This window comes from Euprymna scolopes, chromosome 36, assembly GCF_053919585.1.
Source record: "Euprymna scolopes isolate OS-2025 chromosome 36, ASM5391958v1, whole genome shotgun sequence".
Lineage (NCBI taxonomy): Eukaryota > Metazoa > Mollusca > Cephalopoda > Sepiida > Sepiolidae > Euprymna > Euprymna scolopes.
In genome coordinates, this window is record NC_136517.1 from 72,625,930 (window position 1) to 72,647,091 (window position 21,162).

Sequence of the window (21,162 nt, forward strand, 5' to 3'; positions counted from 1 at the left end):
ATCATTGTGCTGTGCATTCAGTAGTGGTTCCTGTGCCAAGCGCTTCGTTGATATTGCGAGCTTTTTCAGCAGCTTTTCAGCCTAGCTTGAATTGAAATAAGAAAAACGTGCGAATTTGCTTTTTTTTACATCTTGTATTCAAGGTTCTGAAAAGAACGCATAATTGTTTTAAAACGATTATAATTGAAACGATCAGATAGTGCAAAAAACGGTCTTTAAAATGATATATAAAGTAAAGGTATTATAACGAAAAACTTATTTGAAAATACACTATTTGAAATAAAAATTTTAAATTCCGCAAGAACTTTCTTCTCAACCTAATAAATTTTGCTAGAGATCTGTAACCTCATTTACAATCTCTGAAGCTCGATGCTAGCATAGTTCGTTTCTTGAAAGAAGACCCTTCGTGTAGCAAATATAGCTTGCAATGCAATTACAGCCGCCAATTTTTAATGTTCATGCGATTAAACGAGAAATTGTAAAACTGAAAATATGCTTAGTTCTGCGGAGAACTTGTTAAAGACTCTTTGGTGCTGCTGTCTGCATTTTTTTTTTTTCGTTCCAGACACGTGGTGATCTATAAAAAGAATAAAATTAAAATCTTTTTTTTTTTATGTGTGCATGTATGTGAGAGGAGATGAAAGAGACTTTTTCATTGTTTGTAATTGAAAATATTTTCTCCATCGATTTATTGCTGTTTCATCAAGTTATTGAGGTCACCATGTGTAAGTGGCTCGTCAGATCACGACAACAATAATAAAAATACCCAAACAAAAGATGAAAGCGATAAGACAATGGAGAATAAGATAATTCAAGAGTATTTATTTAAATGAAACGTCGTGATTAATTGTGTGTTTGCGTATCAATTTGTGAATGTGAGAGTCAGACTTCATATGTATGTGCATACGAGTTTTGTTGTTTTTGTTGGTTGTTTTTGTTTTACGGCATATCAACCCTTTTCGGGTTATTTAAAGCCGAATCCAAAGATTTTGAAGAAAAATTTTTAATAGAATATATTTGTTGTTTTCAAATCAGTTTCTATTTAACCCATAGTTGGGACCCTAACAGGTACTACCACTTCGGGTCAGAGTGGACCTGGGAGCAATGGTAATTAAAGGGTGGCTCCACACTCCCCAAAGCCCGCAAGCTGGGGCATCACCACTGGATATAGTTTAAGGTCATATCCAGGACCTACGAGTTTTGTGTGTGTACGTAAGAGTGTGTGCATGTGTGTGTGTGTTTGCAAAGGATCTGTCTCACTGATTTGCGTTAAATAGTAATAGCGATATGTCGACAGTGCTAGCCTGTTCATGTGAAAAGCTGGAATTGCAGAAATGAAAGTAATTTTCTGTTGCAAGTTGTGTAGATGAAACTGATACGATTTCCCAACAATTTTTCTTTCAATTGAGAGAGAACTCATCTAATTACTTAACAAAATATTGCTTTATTTATTTTTTATTTTATTCATTGTTTATTTTAATGGAAGAATATAGAGTCTATTTTATTTTAATGGGAGAATATAGAATCTATTTTACATTAATGGGAGAATATAGAATCTATTTGTCTAAGCGCGTTGAGAGCTTTTTAGTTCTAGTATTTGTGGAGCGTTTGTACATCTTCGGCATCTTCTTGGCTAGCGATTAGATCTGTAGGATCCACTGGTGTGCGATTCAGTAGTCGACTACTTTATTCGTGTAGATAATGCCTGGTTGATGGATGCGGTCAACGGGTCTGGTAATGACCTGTTCTGAAGTGTGTATGGTGTTGGAACATTGTTCATATGCAGTTCCATTTCTTCAGATGTGTGTGGTTGGTCAGATCTACCTTCAAGTATCGAGTGGCATAACAGTTCTTTGATCTCTCCATCTACTCTAATACTGTTCCTGTCTACTCATTGCTAAGTTCTTGCTTGGATACGAGTTGTGTTTGTATTTGTCGGCCACTGGGCAATTCTGCTGAAGATAATTTTTTTATAGCCGACGACTGCGATGTTTGTGAAGTCTTGGTCACAAGATCGACTTGATTGCAATAAAAATTGCATATATCCTTCAAGTGTTGCAAATGGAGTATTGTGAAAATCTAAGAAAAAGATAAAAGACTGCGAAGAAGAAGAAGGAGGAGGAGGAGGAGGAGGAGGAAAGACCAGAAAATAGAAAAAGGAGGCTGAAATACCTTAAACTTGGCATTATTTTTTGCTTATTATTATTCGTGTTTTTTTTTTGTTTCTTTTTTTTGGGGGGGGGGTTGTTAGTCATGATAGCCGATACCTTCATTAAGGCAAAATGAAGCATACGAAATATGATTTACGCCTTTCGTTCAAAATCTTTGATAATCGATACTTTCTGTGACGGGAATATTTGATGACGTCATGTTGTTTAGTTCTCGATAGGTGTTTGTAACCGCTCGAAATTTCTTTAATCTGATAAACTATGTGGACATCTAATCAAATTGACCGGAACTTAATAGTGGATTATGACGAGAGTCCTGCGTATGTACATAAGGTAGGCGCAATGAGCGAATGTAAAATGTATGGAAATGAGAAAGGAAGCATAGACGGCGCCTTTGTGATAATGTGTCTAATGTATCAAAGTTCCCGGACTCGTCTTGATGAGTAAGAGTAGAATTTGTAAACGGTGAAATCAATATTTTCCTCCTCAAAGTATGGCTACTTTGGGAGAATTATTTCGGCCGGACATAATTGAGGATACTATGAAAATGAATGAAATCGAATGATAATTACATGCATCAGATTTTGGAAAGTAGTGTGACCATATTGAATTCATATGTGGCGTCGGTGTGTGTAATCTTATAATGTTTTCGTCTAGACGCGAAAAAAACATCTTATTTTATAAATAAAAATAAATAAAGAAGATAAAGATATATATACATAGGTTTCGTAAAAAAAAAAGTATTCTATTTTTTATGTATATCATTTTTTAAGCCTTATTTTAATAACGTATACATAAATAAATAACAATTTTACTCTGTTCCCAAGTCCAAGATGTTATTCATCTTAGCGATTATTTATTTTTCCAAAACAAAAACTACGGTACATTTTACAGATCTGTTTCGTTCACGGGGAACAACTAATGTTTGCATGTTAATATTGACTATTTCTTCCGTGGACTCATAAAAAAAAAGGTTTTAAAAAGAAAAATTCATAACGATTTAATAGGTAAAATTCAGAAAGAACAAAACCAATTCACATCGGATCATTTCCAGTGGACTGCCATCTTGTCCTGTGAAAAAAAGCTATCACAATTACTATTACCATATAGAATTAAATTCTGTAAGAATCTGATTTGGTTACAGGTATATATAAAATGCTTAAGTCCATTTTTAACTGATAATTATTATATAATGCACGTAAATTACGGTTAAAACGGCAGGAGACATTTTCAAACTATATAACTACGCAACTAATTGCTTTGAATGAACATTTACGCCGTTTTTTTTTTCTTTATTTTTAAAATTTATGATTATTTTTTTTTCTGTCAAAGCCAATCCTGACTATATAAACACACAAAACGGACATACTTTTCCTAATGCAATAGGAGTTGTTTTCAAAATTAAAACTACCATTACAATAACCAAAAGATTAACTAAACATGATTGCGCCTCCCTAAAATCATTATCTAATGCAATAAACTTATGCGTTAAATTGATCTGCTAATATACTCCAATTTTTATATCTATATTAATTGGAGTTAGTTTGCAGTTATGTGGTAACATACACTCATTTTTTATTCAAATATTTCTAAAACTATTGTGCAAGCCTTATGATAAAAATTCAAGAGTATTGTGTTCATGTACTTCCAACAGATCCAAGGTAGATAACCTGCTTAAAACCTATGATAACTATCTCCCTTTCATTAAAAAAATTAATTAAGTTAAAATGGTTATCTTATTTTGTCGAATGTATGAGAGTTTCAGTAATTATATATATGAGCCAATAACGTTGAGAACTCATGGACACTCCATCCAATCTCGCCCCCTCCTTTCTATTCTAGTTCTCTTTCATGCGTATTATTTGGATTCATCGGACTACTGTTCTAATCTTGAGTGTGATTTTCAACGTTTCGGTCGAGATATATATATATATATATATATATATATATATATATATATATATATATATATATATATATATATATATATATATAGTCTTTGAAGTTTTTAACCTTTAAAACTATACAAAAAAATATTTTTTATCATTCGTTAGAAAACCATATAGTCAGTAAGTCATTTAATCACCTGCAATCACTGCATCAACTCGCTCTCGAATTTACTATAATACCAATAATTTATTTTTCAAGGGATCATCAGTTGTTTACCATGAAACACTGTTTCGGGGATTTATATATATATATATATATATATATATATATATATATATATATATATATATATATATATATATATATATATAGTCATCCACATACAGTACTGTTTCGCTGTTTCACAGCTCATTAGTGCGGCTAGACAGGCAACTGCCTCAAGCCAGGATATATATATATATATATATATATATATATATATATATATATATATATATATATATATATATATATATATATTAATGTTTTTACTGATTACTTATGCATATCATCTATTGTTTATAATTACTGGTTCCCACATTGTATTAAATTCTATACTAGGTCTACTTAGTAATTGCTTATTCCCCAACACATGTGCTTCTTCTTTCAGTCGTCTTACTCTCCACCGTTCCTCTCTGTCTATAATTTTTACTTCATCCCATAATGGTAGATGGTTTCCCTTTCCCCTCCAGATATGGTTAGCTATACCTGACTTTTCAGTCTCTCCACGTACTACGGCTTTTCGATGTTCTTCTAACCATACTTTCAACGGATGACACCTTCCACATTTACTTGGGATTTCATATACACAGTTCTTAGTCATGATTTTTTTTCTGTAGGGGGGCTTGACTCTCACAAGCTGTTTCCAGAGAATTGAATCACTCCTGGATACTGTCCTGTATATATTATCTATTGTTTATAATTACTGGTTCCCATATCGTATCAAATTCTATACTAGGTCTACTTAACAGTTGGTTATTCCTCAGCAAATGTGCTGCTTCTTTCAGTCGTCTTACTCTTCACCGTTCCTCTCTGTCTATAATTTTTACTTCGTCCCATAATCGTAGGTGGTTTCCCTTTTCTTTCCAGTTATGGTCAGCTATACTTTTCAATCTCTCCACATACTATGGCTTTTTAATGTTATTTTAACTGTACTTTCAATGGACGACACGTTTCACCTTTTTATAGTTTTCCACATTTACATGGGATTTCATATACACAGTTCTTAGTCATGATTTTTTCTCTAGGGGGCTTGACTCTCATGAGCTGTTTCCGGGGAGTTGAATAACTCTTGAATACTCCCCTGATGTCATATGGATTACATATTCGTTGAAGTTTTTCAGACAAGCCCTTCATATATGGCATGCAAACTGTGGTGAATTTCTGAATGGAGTCCTTTTGTGTCTGGTCCAGATTTCTTAGAGCTGATGTCATGCTCTGTGGATAGTTGTTTCGGTAGAGGTTTTCTCTTAAACTGTCCATCTCCTCTTGATATGAACTGATGTTACTACATATTGTTTTTGCTCGGTGTTGTAGACCACGGACGATTCCTTTCTTTCCTGGTGAACCAAGTGCAAAAGAGATTCAGACAATTGCACTTAAGGGAACAGCGAGGATACTAAAAAGAGGTCTCGGTTGGTTTCAATAAAAAATAGGGCAATGTTGGCAGCTGGTTTAGCTGCCCAATACCCAGCATTACAATCTTCAAAGGAAGAAAAAAAAAAGAAAAAAAAAAGCATTATATGGATGGTGGGAGTTGAAGTTTAGGTACTGTCCAGTGAAAGTTGGCTTTCGGTATACAGATAACATAAACCCCTGATCAGCACATCTAGGAACGATAATTTATTGTCATGTTCTTTTTTCATCGTAAACTGTATAGTTGGACGGATTTAGTTCACATGGTTTAGTAACGTTTGAACATCTTCCTGATGGGGCCAGAGTATGAATGTGTCATTTGCAACCACATTGATATCTACCGAAACGTTGTGAAAATCACACTCAAGATGAGAACAGTAGTCCGATGAATCCAAATAATACGAATAACCAATCCTCTTCCCTTTAATATTTCTGTATCTTGCTACCCATCTTATTTCTATTATTTTTATTATGAGTTTCATATTGCTCTCAATTTAGTTTAGGGAGGATGTTCCTGCATGATTCTTCAGTTTATATTATAATTAGCTTCTCATTATGATCGAATTTAATTATAAATAATTTTCCCATCTTTCATGGCTCGAACATGTTTGTTTATATATTTATTGTTATATTATTTATTTTATTTTATTTTATATATTTTACCAAATTCCCCTCATCTTTTGTCTGCTGAAATAATTTATGCTTTAATACATTTACAAGAAATATTGGCTTTAAAGTACATTATTAACGATTTTCCCATCGTATTTTCCCTCATTTTAAAGGTCTAATTCCATGAGAATGGTCTACTACTTTAAGTCTTCCCCCCATCCAATGCATCTTCCTCAAACTTATACTATTATTTTAATCCTACCTATGATCATCCTTTTTCTTTTCCAAGTTTGTTCCCATCATAGTATTGCACACTTTGAACTATTTACTCCGGCCTGAGACAGCTGGATCTGTGCAAACAATTTTGGACTACTTCCTGCCTTTTCTTTAGTAAGTTATCATTGGATACTATTATGTGATTCCCAAGTGCAAATATTCGATTTACTGAGTTTGTATTTTCATGCTATATCCAAAACGAATCATTCTAAAATGTATTCCGCGTTACAGCTACGTAATTCTTTTATTCACTTGGCCAGATCAGGTAATATTCTATTAGAATCGTTACTATGTACCTTTCAATATGAAATATGGTTCCTGAATCTTTCCTTAAACCTGCATGCAGTGAAACCTAAGTATATTTTAGATCGAATTTTTTCACTAACGTTGTTTTGCACTAACATCCGGAATAAAACATTTACCTTCTAAAAGTATTCATTTGTGTTTCTAGAATGGTAAGTTTCTAGTAGAACTCCATATGTATGTCGCTAAGGATGTGTACACAGTAAGGTGGATTTAAACATATTGAATTTTTACATCTGTTTTTCTTCTTTCCAGTCCTAGTCCCAGAAGATTGTGTCTGTTGTATTGCTTTTATCACTTTTTGTTTGGGATTGCCCATGATCATGTTATATGATATAATGCGGAGTAGTTTCTTTTTCTAAAGTCTTATTCCCATTGTTCGCCTGGTTTATCCTTAAAATAATTTATTTCACTAATGTTTCTCACTATTAGATGGTTATTCATTGTAAGATAAACTAGATGTTCTACTAGAGACGATAAGGTTGTTAGAGTTATAAACAATGGTCATATAAAGTGTGATTAGGTGTGTGGTATGGTATGGTATGGTATGGTTCATATGTATTATTATTTAAGTTTAGAGAAACTTCACTACGTTATGGCTTATAGTTATGATTATTTTAGATCTATATTTGTGAAGAATTGATGTACACTCATGAGCAAAAAAAAAAAAAAAAAATGGGCCAAAAGTGAAAAAAGGAAGAAATCGATTTTTCAATATTTTCCCATGAATTTTTGTTAATTTTAACTGAAAATTTCTATTTTGCAGATCATTATTATTAGTGGAAGTGGAAAAAATAATCCTAAAAATGGTAAGACCGCATCTTGGTGAGGATATAAAAAACCGAATTGCAAGATTAAGGCAGTCCAAAATGACTTACAAGCAGATTTTGATATTTTAAGAAAAGAAAAAGTGAAAACATCTCTTTCCGTAGGGAAGAGAATTGATCAAAGTTTCGAAGTCGAATGCTTGGTAAGAGGGAAACCTGGATCTGGTCGCCCTAGAGCATTCACTTTGAAGGATGACCACAGGCTTAAATTAACTATTTTGAAGGATTGAAAGAAAACTTATGTTGACCATAGCAAAGAATTCAAAACAGGGGCTGGAAATTCTCTTTCTAGATATACAATATCTAGACGAATGAAAGAAATGGGATTTTCTTCTAAAAGGTGTGCAAAGAAGCCATTTTTATCTGAGAAGAACATCAATCATAGAAAGAGATTTTTCTCGTATTATGGCAAGAAAGATACAGACTGGTTCATAAATGTTTTCTTGCCAGATGAATCAAGATTTTGTCTTGTTATTGATGCTCCCGATGCTTCCGAATGGTGCAATCGAAAAACTCGAGAAAGGTTTTCGCCAAGTTGCATAAAAACGACAGTTAAACACGAGAATGGAGAGATAATGGTATGAGGAACTTTTACTGCAGCAGGAGTTGGGAAACTTATTAGATGTGAGAAGTCAATCAATGCAAAGGAATACATTCGAATATTAGAAACAGGACTGTTACCAAGTATCCAGAAGCTGAGAATATCTCAGAACATTATTTTTCAACACGATAATGTCCCTGCATACACTGCTAAAGTCACACAAAGAATGTTTTTTTGATAATTCAATTAATGTGATATTTTGGCCAGGCCAAAGCCCCAATTTAAACCCAATCGAGAATATTTGGTCCAGAATATCTCGTGCATTGGATGCAAGAACCTTTTCAAACAATGACAAGCTGTGGGAAGCTATGCAGAGCGAATGGAATAGCATCTTCTCTTCACAATGTTCCACTTTGGTTGAGAGCATTTCTAAAAGGATTGATCTTTTAAAGAAATAAAAACGGAATGCGATTCCATCCTAAGCATTTATTAAAGTAAATGTCTTGTTCTGTGTTATTAGTCTTGTTTAAGTTTCCTTGTTCAATTGTTCTTTGTTCAATATAGCTTTTAGCGCAATAAAATGTATAAAATTTGTTTGGCCCATTTTTTTTTTTTTGCTCATGAGTGTATATATTTTTTTGTTTTCTCTAAATTTCTATCACTAGAGTTAAAAAAAATAACGCATAACTCCTATATACATACATACATTATATATATATATATATATATATATATATATATATATATATATATATATATATATATATAATTTTTCCCTACAGACACATGCATTCATGCTTACACAAGCTTCAGTGTTGGAGATGATAATCTGATAATTACTGCCGGTCAAAGGATTCAAACTCAGTCACAAAGTCACCTTTGAACCTGCAGCCAGATATATACATACATATATAGTTTAATGGATCATTTTTAATTGTGAAATATATATTCTAAAAAATATAGGAAAACATGGACACATTATTTTTGTAAACATCACCATTTAGAGGTGCATATATAAAGTTTTATAAATTTTTATTTATTTTTATTAAAACTGAACATTATTAATTTTGGAATATGTATTTTAACAACCCCTGAGTAACATGGGCATATTATTATTATTATTATTATTATTATTATTATTATTATTATTATTATTATTATTATTAATATTATTATTATCTTGTGTCAGTGCGTGAGCCACACGTTGCTGTGCCTCACACACTCACACACGTACACACACACATGCACACACGCACACATGCAAACAAACAAACATCACTGTAATAATTTGTTAATACGATTCTAAAAAATAGCTCCCTAACATAATTGCATAAGCACAACATCTAGTAATAACATCTAAGAAGTATTTAATGAAAAATGAAATCATTTTAGTCTATCGTACTCACACACGCACGCACGCAAGCAAATAAAAACGACTGTAAGAACTTGTAAATATCATTCAATAAAACAAAAAACGACTGTAAAAACTTGTAAAGACCACTCTAAAAATCAACATTTTGTAAACTATGTGCATAAGAAAAGTTTTTTAATGACATGTATGATTTATTGTATGAAAAATAAAAAAGAATTTTAGGCTTTCAAACATGTCTGTTCGTGGCTCCATGTTTTAATATTAGTCAGTGTTCGTTTATTTAGTAGATTTAAATTCCGGAATTTGAGAATTTGCAGCGCTCAGCCAATCAGAATGGACGGATTTTTGGAGGGAGCCGTTATTATTTATGGATCGGAAAAGGGAAAGCTTGTGTTATGTCTATGTGTTTATGATCCAGTTACGATGGGTGTAAGTACAATATGTGTATAAAGTGTAGATTTCTTCCCGGCGTTGACTGGTGGTAGTAGCAGAACTAAATATTTAGAAGGGAAAGTAGGAACTTCTTCCTCTAAAAATGTTGCGATTGTGATCGTGTTGCTATTTGGATGCAACGTAACATTTTATTATAACGACTAAATATGTCTAAAGTGGCGTTCTAAAGTTACATAATAGCCTGAACGTATTGAATTTGTATGTGGCATCTGTTGTTGTCAACTTATGATACTTTGGTCCAGAGAGGAATTTCTGCAGTCATTTTATTATATAGGAGATTATTATTCACTATAGATTTTCACAGAAGTCATTAGCAGTGATTGTTCACAGACAATAACCAGTAACGGGGATATACATGCGACTGGGGACCGCTTGTGAATTTCATACTCCCATGAAACTTCATCCTTCGGAGGAAGCCGATTAAACTCTGAATAGGGTTGGTGCTGACTGCACACACACAACGCCACACTTACGATTGGAACAATCTTGTTTTTATGTAGCCCATTTAAAAATAATAATTGATTCTGTTGTCACACGCGAGGTAAATCTCACTGTAAAAAAGAAACAGCTAATCGTGGTAAAACTTACAATAAAAAGCAAATATATAAATAAAATAAAATAAAATTTTACCTAAAAAGAACAAATACGCAATTGAAGTATTTTTTTAACGTGAGTTATATACAGACTTTCTGGAAAATGATTGAAAAAATTGATTGAAAAAAAATGATTGAAAAAAAATGATTGAAAAAAAATGATTGAAAAAATGATTGAAAAAAAAAATGATTGAAAAAATGATTGAAAAAAAAATGATTGAAAAAATGATTGAAAAAAAAAAAATGATTGATTCATTCATTTCACTGAATTTTAGGATTTACTCAACTCGCACATCCTGTCTCACAATCTGATTGGCTAAGCGCTTCATCAGCTTCCGATTGTTTACGTAAACAACCGGAAGATGCCGACGATAAGTTATTTTTTTTATATAGGTTACAAACTGCTCCAGTATCCAAATGTTTATATAAAAAGTAAACGTATTAATAAAATTTTGTCCTAAGTAACATTGATGATAATCTTGAAGTTAAATTGAACTTTTCAATTTCAATACGTGTGTTGAATATTTTGTATTTTTAGGGGTATTAAATGGCCGAGTAGTATGGATAACGGGGGCATCCAGTGGCATTGGCGAAAGTCTCGCCATGGAATTGGCAGGAGCTGGTTGCAAATTGGTCTTATCAGCGAGGCGGCGGGACGAACTTGAAAGGGTCAAACATCAATGCGTAGGTAAGTGAAAACGGAATCTTTTCCAGACATTTTCTACTCTGCTTCACGTCATTTGTTTTCATACTATTATCATCACCATTATTGTTTGTTTTTTATTACGTTCCGGCCGATGCGCCCTCCAGTCTTTTTCGATTGTATTGTCTATCCGCGATGTGTGTCTTGTGTACGACGCTGTTTTACACGCATTTAAATAAATGCGACTTAACAATACACTTGAAGAAGGCTGAAGAGTATTTCGACCGTAAAATGGTATAAATATCAATTTCGATGAAGACAATAGTTGAAAGAAGAATAAAAATTCTTTTCAATCTCAAAATGTTTTTTTTTGTGTTTTTTTTTTTTTAATTTTAAAAATCATATTTACTTTTGCGTTTTTATATTTTTACTTTTTTAATTTTTTATCTTGTTGCTTTAAAATAATTTTTCGGTAGTTAGGCTGGAACCAAAGTATAGTATTGGTTCTATCTTCAGTCAGTGAAAGAGAAATCTGTCTAGACTGAGTCAATTTTAACTTTGTTCCAATCCAACGTCTCCCTTTTGGAGGCATTTTTGTATTAAAAAAACCGATCCGGTGTTTTACTCAGTCATCATGAACAAGTACATTTATTGGAAAGAACATCAGTCAGTGGTTAGACTGTTTTACCTTCGTTCTATAATGTAAAGATGTAGCAAAATATTATCTGGGCCTTACTTCTCCATATTGTATGAAGTATTCTTGGAGTTATGCTGTGGAAATATTGATGATTCAGTAACCATTTATCTAATCAGGCCGATATTTTGTATGGTGATTATTGTTATCAAAGATATTATTAAATCGTAATGTTGTCATAATATGAGTTATCTTCTCTTGTCAGTTATGACTAGATTTGGCTTTACTTCACGTAAATAGGTCGTAAGACAGTCATAATAGTTGCTGAAATAAAGTGATCTTTAGTTAGTGGTAAGACACAATTATGTGTGTCTCTGTAAAAATATTAAACCGATGTACTCTTAAATTACTGATCACATAACACTGAACTGTACTAGAAATAGTAATTATACATCAAGGGTGGTTTATAATGAGTAAAATCTTTGTCTGGACGGATGAATAACGCGTACAGAAATATATTGGCAAGTTGAAATGTAAAATGTTGATTTCAATTTACCGACATATTTCTATTATTTTTGCGCATGCGTAAATTCATTCATAGCTTGAAGTGATTTGATTTTAAAGCTTTTAAATCTATTTATCGATAGCTCAAACAGTAGAGAACGCGGCTGGAGCGCTAGATATTTTGGTTTCGATTCTAGCTGATGGTACCCAAGTTATATTTTTTAATTTTTGAAATCAGTAGTATATATTAGGTACAATATGATATATTCAATAGAAAATTGGCTCTGTAATAATAAATACGAAGTATGCATGAATTAAAATAAACTTAAGCGTATTTTATGCCCAATCCTGGCCGGACGTACCCCCAGCTAGTTTATATAATAATATAAACACAACTGAAAAACAATTATTTTAAAATATGGACGTATTTAAATTGTCTGTCGCTGCTCGAATGTCTATTGAATGTTGTTTTCCGAATGTCGACTGGCCAAAATGTTTGGGCATGTAATTTTGCTTTTCAAAATGCTTATGATCAAGGGAAATAACTAAGGGCAAATAATTACTTTACTTTTAATATAAAAAAAATTAATTAAAATGAATGTATTATTATCCTGTCTAATAGTAATCATTTACAAATTATTTTCCGAAAAATGAGAAAATTTAAAAATCTTAAACAGAAAACAAACTACTTTTCATACAATAACAAGTCTGCATAACATCCAATTAGAATCGTATTTACATATTTTAGCGGAGATTGTGATATGACGTTGCACCTGTGATTTCTTTGCCGCCAGAAGAAATAATGTAATAGATTCAATATCGACTATTCTGACGAGAATGATATAGATAATATGTTTCATTTGATAACATATTGAATGTTCGTGGAAGTATTCACAGACAACCCGAAAGTGGGTTAGGGGTTAGGGGTTAGGGGAAGGTCGATGAGGGTGGTCAAACAATAGATCAATGACGGATATATGCCTGCAGGGTGAAAAGGTAAGCAGCATGGTGATATACGGTTTTGACTGAAATTCACTCCTACGAATAAGAAGGAAAATAATTATACAAACAATGCACGGTCATCAACAGAGGCGGACATGTTGCACGAGCTTCCTATTGAAGCTAATGAAACTGCCAGCAAATCACTCGATGATGCCTCCGTTCAGTCTCGAAAGACAAAGGATACCCACTGTAGGCGCAGCTGCGCAGGTAATTATGAGGCAAGGGTTGCGCAGTCTCCAACCACACCTCTCCTGAATCGGCACTGCTTGAGTCCAATGGCAAGGAAAAGTCCGGGGCGACTGGAAACAATGTCGAGATAAGCGGAGAGCACATACAGCACCTGGAAGTCCTAAATGGTTACCCATTTAGTACTGAGCAGATTCAACGTTGCTTAACTTCGGTGATCCAGCAAGAACGGGAGTGTCAACGTGATTATGTCGTACCAGCATACCCTGTTTGATATTACGTCAAGAGAATCCTAACCAACCAACCTACCAGAAAGATTACGAACCGTGAAAAACTTTAAAGACATGTTTGACAACAAAGAAACTGTTCTATTTGTTTAAACCATGTTAAATATATTATTCTTCATTGACAAAAAACTTACTAACTGAAGCATCCGTCTGTGCCGTATTTCTCAAGTTTTTTTGTTTTTTTTTAATTTATTGTCATGATTAACCAGCGAGGGAGGGGTGAGGGGGGAGAAAGAAAGAGAAAGAGTGAGTGATAGAGAGAGAGAGAGAGAGAGAGTGAGTGATAGAGAGAGAGAGAGAGAGAGAGAGAGAGAGAGAGAGAGAGAGAGAGAGAGAGAGAGAGAGGTGTATGACAAGAGGTTAATCAATTCGTCGGACAACTTTCGCTATGCTGTTTGTTTCCAACCAATTTACAACAAAAATCACAACCAGGAATTGTTTGAAACTTTGTTTAAATGCGTTCTTTTTTGCCAACATGACAACCATTCAAAAAACCTAGTTTAATTGAACATGTAAATGCAATGTTAATTGTTGCACTGAAATTTTCTTTTCTAGAAAGTGGGCGTGTTTCACCGGATGACGTACTTGTCGTACCGTTGGATCTACTCGATTTCGAAAGTCATCCGCATGCAGTTATGTGTGTGTTGCAGTATTACTCACAGGTGATATTTCGCACAACTTGCACAACTGCACTTGCTATAATTGCATTTGCATAGATTTCAAGTTTATTACATATGAAACTGCAGTTATTTATTTCATTCTATATTCAAATCGTTGTGTATTTGTACAACAACAAAAACAACAACAACAACAACAACGTTTTGGGTGATATTTCGAGTATAGAAAAACTTTATTGGAAGTGCTTTGTGGCTGGTGTAGTGAAGTAGAAAAAAAAAGAAATTAAAAAAAATATATAAGACACAGTTGTTCCTTCCAAAAGGTTGAGCTCTTCAACGTCCAAAAATAATTCACCGTCACAAAAAGATTTCGCCGTCACTTCTTTCAACCGTCGTTTCACTCTCTGCGCTCTTCACCCTGCTTAAAAAAAAAGTACCGTTTATATGCTGCTCATTTCTCCACTTATGCAAATTGACTATCAACCAGAGCCATCTAGTTTTCCATTTCTCCAAACAGCCAATTTGCAAAGGGGGACAACTCAAACCACACGCCCCCTTGATCTACACGATCATCACATGTCAACCCATCACGTAGTCGCTCGACCAACATGGCGGCCGTCTCTCTCGCTGCGATCTCCGCGGAGCCTCTTCGTGAACGTCGCTACTTGGCTCGACGTCGCTGTCTTCCTCTGATGACACCACTACCGGCCGCACATCAAGGATGTGTCGAGGGATGCCGTCGATAGATACATTGTTCGGGGACTGGACACTTGTCACAATGCCCCTCCCCCAGCGTGTGGTACAGCGGGCATCAGGCGGTTTGATCCACACTTCCTCTCCCACTTGCACAGTCGCTCGCTTCTCGCCTCCCTCCGCGGGTACCTGTGCAGTTCGGGGATGCCGCCACTCGTACTTGAAGACTGCCCTCTGCGGCACTGACTCCACTTTTTGCCCTGACTTTGGAGCCATATTATACCAGAAGATACAGCTGTTCCTTCCAAAAGGTCGAGCTCTTCAACGTCCAAAAATAATTCACCGTCACTTCTTCCAACCGTCGTTTCACTCTCTGCGCTCTTCACCCCTGCTTAAAAAAAAAAAAAGCACCATTTATATGCTGCCCATTTCTCTACTTATGCAAATTGACTATCAACCAGAACCATCTAGTTTTCCATTTCTCCAAACAACCAATTTGCAAAGGGGGACAACTCAAACCACAGCTGGAACATGTGAAGAATGAAATAAAAGTTAAGTTGTGGTGAAAGTAAGCAAGAAGAAAATATTGGTTAAAAACTTTACCAACTTGCATTCACATTGCTGGAATGTTGATGTAATCCCTGAATAGAGCACGCATGGACAAACAGTGCTCTGCTAGAAGGATACATCAAAGGGCGTTGTGGTTGATGATTATCGACCCATCATCTGCCTTCCACTGATGTAGAAACTGCTGACAGGCATTTTGGCAGATGAGATTTGCTAATATCTGGAACAGCAAGAGATCTGGCATCAATTGAAATGAATGGCTCTCGTCTGGGGAGACCATGTTTTGACAAGCTTCTGGGCTTGACCTTTACTCCTGATCTGAAATGGAACACGTGCATCAAATCGGTTGCCAAGGTCGCTGGAAAAATGGTGGGATCCTTCTACCGCTTCTGTAGATATCTCATTGCTGATACAATTCTCTAAAAGCTAGGTACGTTCAAGGATGGAGTACTGTCGCCATATTGGGGCAGAAGCCGTTAGGAAGACTTTATCCTGCCTTGACAAAGTTCAAAATAGACTTCGTAGCCTAGTGGGGGATGTCCTTTTCTCTTCCCTGCAACTTCTTTCCCACAGAAGAGACGTTCCGAGCCTGTCTCTGCTTTATCGTTATTTTCATGGCAAGTGCTCGTCTGAGCTTCAATCTATGCCTCCCCTCGCCAAACTTTCACGAAAAACACCCGTCTAGCTTAAACCACTATCATGAACAAAGCTCATTTCTTAGACTTGCATGCCCGTGGAACTCTCTTCTGTTTGCCTGCTTTTCAGCTGACTACAATTTGGTGGCCTTCAAGTCCAAAGTAAACAAATTCTTGATGAACCGTCCCCTTAAGCAATCCAATTCACCAAATTTCCACTACTAACGATTACTGCGATATTATCTCATTGACTACTGTACACTCATTAACCCTTATTCTCGAGTGGCCTCCAAGACATGAACTAACGTGAAAATAACTTTTATATGCTTATCTCTTGTATAATAATGTTTGGTTATATATATATATATATATATATATATATATATATATATATATATATATATATAATTATAATATATATATATATATATATATATAATTATAATATATATATATGTATATATATATATATATATATATATATATATATATATATATATATATATATTATAATTATCTCTTGTATAAAAATGTTTGGTTATAAAATTTGGTTTTTCTCAATTTCTCATTTTTCAAACCTTTGTTCATGTTTTAAGTAGCTGCCCTTCTATTCTTTTAACGTTTCATCTATTCCCATTTTTATATGCATGCATGTCCGTATATATCGTTCGTTTTTCTTCTTTCCATAAAACATAATTTTCATAAAGAATTCATATTAAATGTCGATGTGGTTCTTTATAATACTTAAATACGTTATCGTCATCTCAAAATGAGTATATGACGTAATCCAAGGATTATGTCATATACTCTGCTCTACTTTCATTCTTCTAATTATTTGTTTTCTTTTTCCTGATCTTAATTAACAGCGTCGTGCAGAGGTCTGCTGGTGCTAGGAGTAAACTCTTTAATTATATGCCTCAAAGTTTCAAGTATAAGTTCTAGTACTGAGATTTATTACAAAAACACTGAGATAGCTTGAATAGATGACCCTCCTCCAAATAAATTTCGATGTCATGGTCACCACCTCATTACCAATTTGTAAACCACTAAAAATTTGCTAATCCTTGGAATTCAATTATTAAATCCCAAACAACATCCATTTATACCAACATATTTTTTTCGTTACTGCTCGTTCACTATCCTCAATCAAATGCCAAGATACTACGATAAGATCTTAGACAAAACAAGAGTAACAGCAGTACCAAGAACAGCAGCAGCAACAATAACAACAACAACAACAATAATGATAACAGCAATAATAACAATTACATCATCACCATCAACAACAACAACAACAATAACAATAATTATTATAACAACAATTACGACAATCTCAAAAATAATAGTAATAATAACAACAATAATAAAAATAATTACGACAATATTATATAAATAATAATAGCAATAATAATAGCAACAATAATAATTATAATAATGATAACAATAATAATTATAATAATGATAAGAATAATAATTATAACAACAAAATAACCATAATTACAACTGTATAAATAATAATAATAATAATGATAATGATAATGATAATAATAATAATAATAATAATAATAATAATTCTGATTTCGTTATCACTCTCTCTGGAAAGGAATGGGATTTATTTTCAGAGGATTTCTCTTAATTCCGGCGTCAAACCAGGAGCTTCAAAGATCAAGGGTTTTTCTAAGGATGTTGGTGGTACCTACAATAGCAGAGGTCTGAAGAGCGCCTAAAACATCGGGGATTTGCATTTTTTTTTTCAATTGTCCTTCCAGTCGACTTGATACTACTCCTAGTGTACCAACTACGACCGGGATTATTTGTGTTTTAACCCCGTGTATACGCCTTATCTCCAAGGCCAATGGAGCATAATTACTCCACTTCTCATTCTCCTTCTCTCTCACATTCCTGTCCCAGGGTACTGAAAAGTCTACAATCTGCCATTTTTTTGCGACTTTGTCAATGACGACCAAATCCGGACGATTATGTTCCAATTGCTTGATCGTTATGACACTTTTGTCCCACCAAACCTCTACCTTGCCATCTTCACTTGTTCTCACTTCATCAGGCACCTCCTCAAACCATTTTCCAGCACACTTCACCCCCAACCTTCTTACAGACCTCCCAATATATCCGGAGTCCCATGCGATCGTGTCTTTTGCGGTACTCTCTCTCTCTCTCTCTCTCTCTCTCTCTCTCTCTCTCTCTCTCTCTCTCTGGGCCAATCCACTACACCCTGCTGCAAAGTGCGCAATTGACTCTGAGGTCTTACCACAAATCCGGCATTCTGCAGCAAATTCCTTTCCTAGAACCACTTTTTTGAATAGACGTGTTCCTAATGCCTGCTCTTGTGCTGCACAAACAAAAGCTTCAATACTCTTAGCCAGATACCCAGCTCTAAGCCATTGTCATGATCTTCCATCAGCCACTTCTGCCATATCTTGGAAGAACCTTCCATGCATTTGTAAAACGTATGGAGAGAGAAATGGCAGAGGAACTGGCTCAAATCAGAAAAACAACCGGGGATAAGCGGACCGACAAAACCTGGATGGGAAATAAGACTAGAAACTCAAATAAACAAACATAAAAAAAAAACAAAATGATCAACAGGAAGAAAGCAATGTGGAGAAAACGGAATATTGGAAATGTAACTGCCAGGGAGTGGCTAAACAATAAACATGAAGAACTGGACCAAAAAATAAAAGCAAAAGAACCGAGATTGAGACGATATAGATATAAATCTGAACAATGCAAACAAAACAGAACATTTGAAACTAATGAAAGCCAATTCTACCAAAATGTGAACGGATGAAAAACAAAAACAGAACAACCAAATCCGACAGAAACAAAACTCGTCTGGAGTAAAATATGGGAAGAGCGACGAGATCACAATAGAAATGCCAAATGGCTGAAAGACATGAAAGAAGAGTTACAACAAATAGAAGAAGGAACAGCGAATGAAATCAGCAAGGAAACCCTAAAGAAAACCATAGAAAAAATGTCAAACTGGAGAGTACCAGGGCACGACGGGATACATGCCTACTGGTTCAAAAAGTTCACAACCTTACACGAAAGACTAGCCCAAAACCTGAGAAGATGTATATAGGAAGCAAGCGTACCAGACTGGATGACAAAAGGTAGAACTACACTGCTACAGAAGGACACGGAGAAAGGAATCGTCCCTAGCACCTATAGGCCAATCACGTGCTTACCAACTGTGGAAGATACTGACAGCACAACTGAGGGAACAAATTTACCACTCCCTGAATAACCGTGGACTCATCCCTGAGGAGCAGAAAGGATGCCAAAAAGTAAAAAGAGGAACAAATGACCTGTTATATATAGATCAAAAGATCCTAAAGGAGGTAAAAAGGAGGAGAAAGAATTTAGCCATGGCATGGATCGACTACAAAAAAGCGTACGACAGGATCCCCCCAAGCATGGATAATAGAATGCCTAAAAATGTATAAAATACCAAGCGGGATCACCAATGTAATAGAAAATGCAATGAAAACATGGAGACTGGAATTGACAGCAGATGGACAACACATAACAGAAATTAACATACAAAGAGGCATCTTCCTTGGTTGGTTGGTTGGTTGGTTGGTTGGTTGGTTGGTTGTTTTTGTTTTACGGCATATCAACCTTTTTCAGGTTATTTAATGCCGAATCTAGTTATTTTGAAGAACGATTTTTAATGGAGTATATTTTTTTTAAGTCAGATTCAGGGACCCTAACAGGTACTACCACTCCGGGTCAGAGTGGACCTGGGAGCAATGGCAATTAAAGGGTGGCTCCACACTCCCTAAGGCCCGCCAGCTGGGGCCTCACCATCGGATATAGTTTTAGGTCATATCCAGGACCCATCTTCCAAGGAGACTCATTATCACCACTACTGTTCATCATAGCCATGATGCCCTTGAACAGTATTCTGAGAAAGTGCCAAGCCGGATACAAGTTCTCCAATACAGAGGAAAAAATGAACCACCTGATGTACATGGACGATCTGAAACTTTTTGCAAGGACCGAAAAGAAGCTAGAGACACTAATTAACACTACCAGGATCTTCAGCCAAGATATCCAAATGGAATTTGGAATGGAAAAGTGCGCACAACTAGTTATAAGAAAGGGAAAACTGGAAACGACAGAAGGCATGGAATTACCCAACCAAACAGAAATGAGGGCACTAGGGAAACAAATACTTGGGAATTCTGGAAGTGGTCACCATTAGGACAACAGCAATGAAAGAGAAAATAGGAAAGGAATACCTCAGGAGAACAAGAAACTCCTGGAAACGAAATTATATAGCAGAAACCTAATAAAAGGTATAAGTGCATGGGTATTAGTAAGATACTCTGGACCGTTTATAGGGTGGACAAAAGAAGAACTGAGAACTGAAAACCAGGAAACTCATGACCATGCATAATGCACTGCACCCAAAGGACGATATTGACAAACTCTACATGAAAAGGAAAGGCGGCTGGAGAGGACTGATCTGTATAGAAGATTGTGTGAAGGACACGAAAAAAGAACAAAGCAGAAAACAGACAAAATGAGAAAAGAGAAACAACTCCACGGAAGATTCATAAGAATGACAAAAGATGAGAATAACGAAAACAGCCGGGCATGGATGCGAAAAGGACATATAAACCAAGAAACTGAATCTCTAATAACTGCAGCACAAGATAACTCAA

At 34.9% G+C, this 21,162-nt stretch overlaps 1 protein-coding gene across 2 annotated transcripts in view; it reads left to right on the plus strand.

Moving 5' to 3' along the window:
- The window catches only part of LOC145260590 (dehydrogenase/reductase SDR family member 7-like), a 131,475-nt gene that overhangs the window by 77,413 nt on the left and 32,900 nt on the right, over window positions 1-21,162 (plus strand). For both annotated transcript variants that reach the window (XM_080118866.1, XM_080118865.1), the window contains exons 3-4: window positions 11,245-11,394; window positions 14,518-14,624. In XM_080118866.1, coding sequence (XP_079974992.1) covers window positions 11,245-11,394; window positions 14,518-14,624 — 257 coding nt within the window. The remainder of the gene's footprint in view (window positions 1-11,244; window positions 11,395-14,517; window positions 14,625-21,162) is intronic.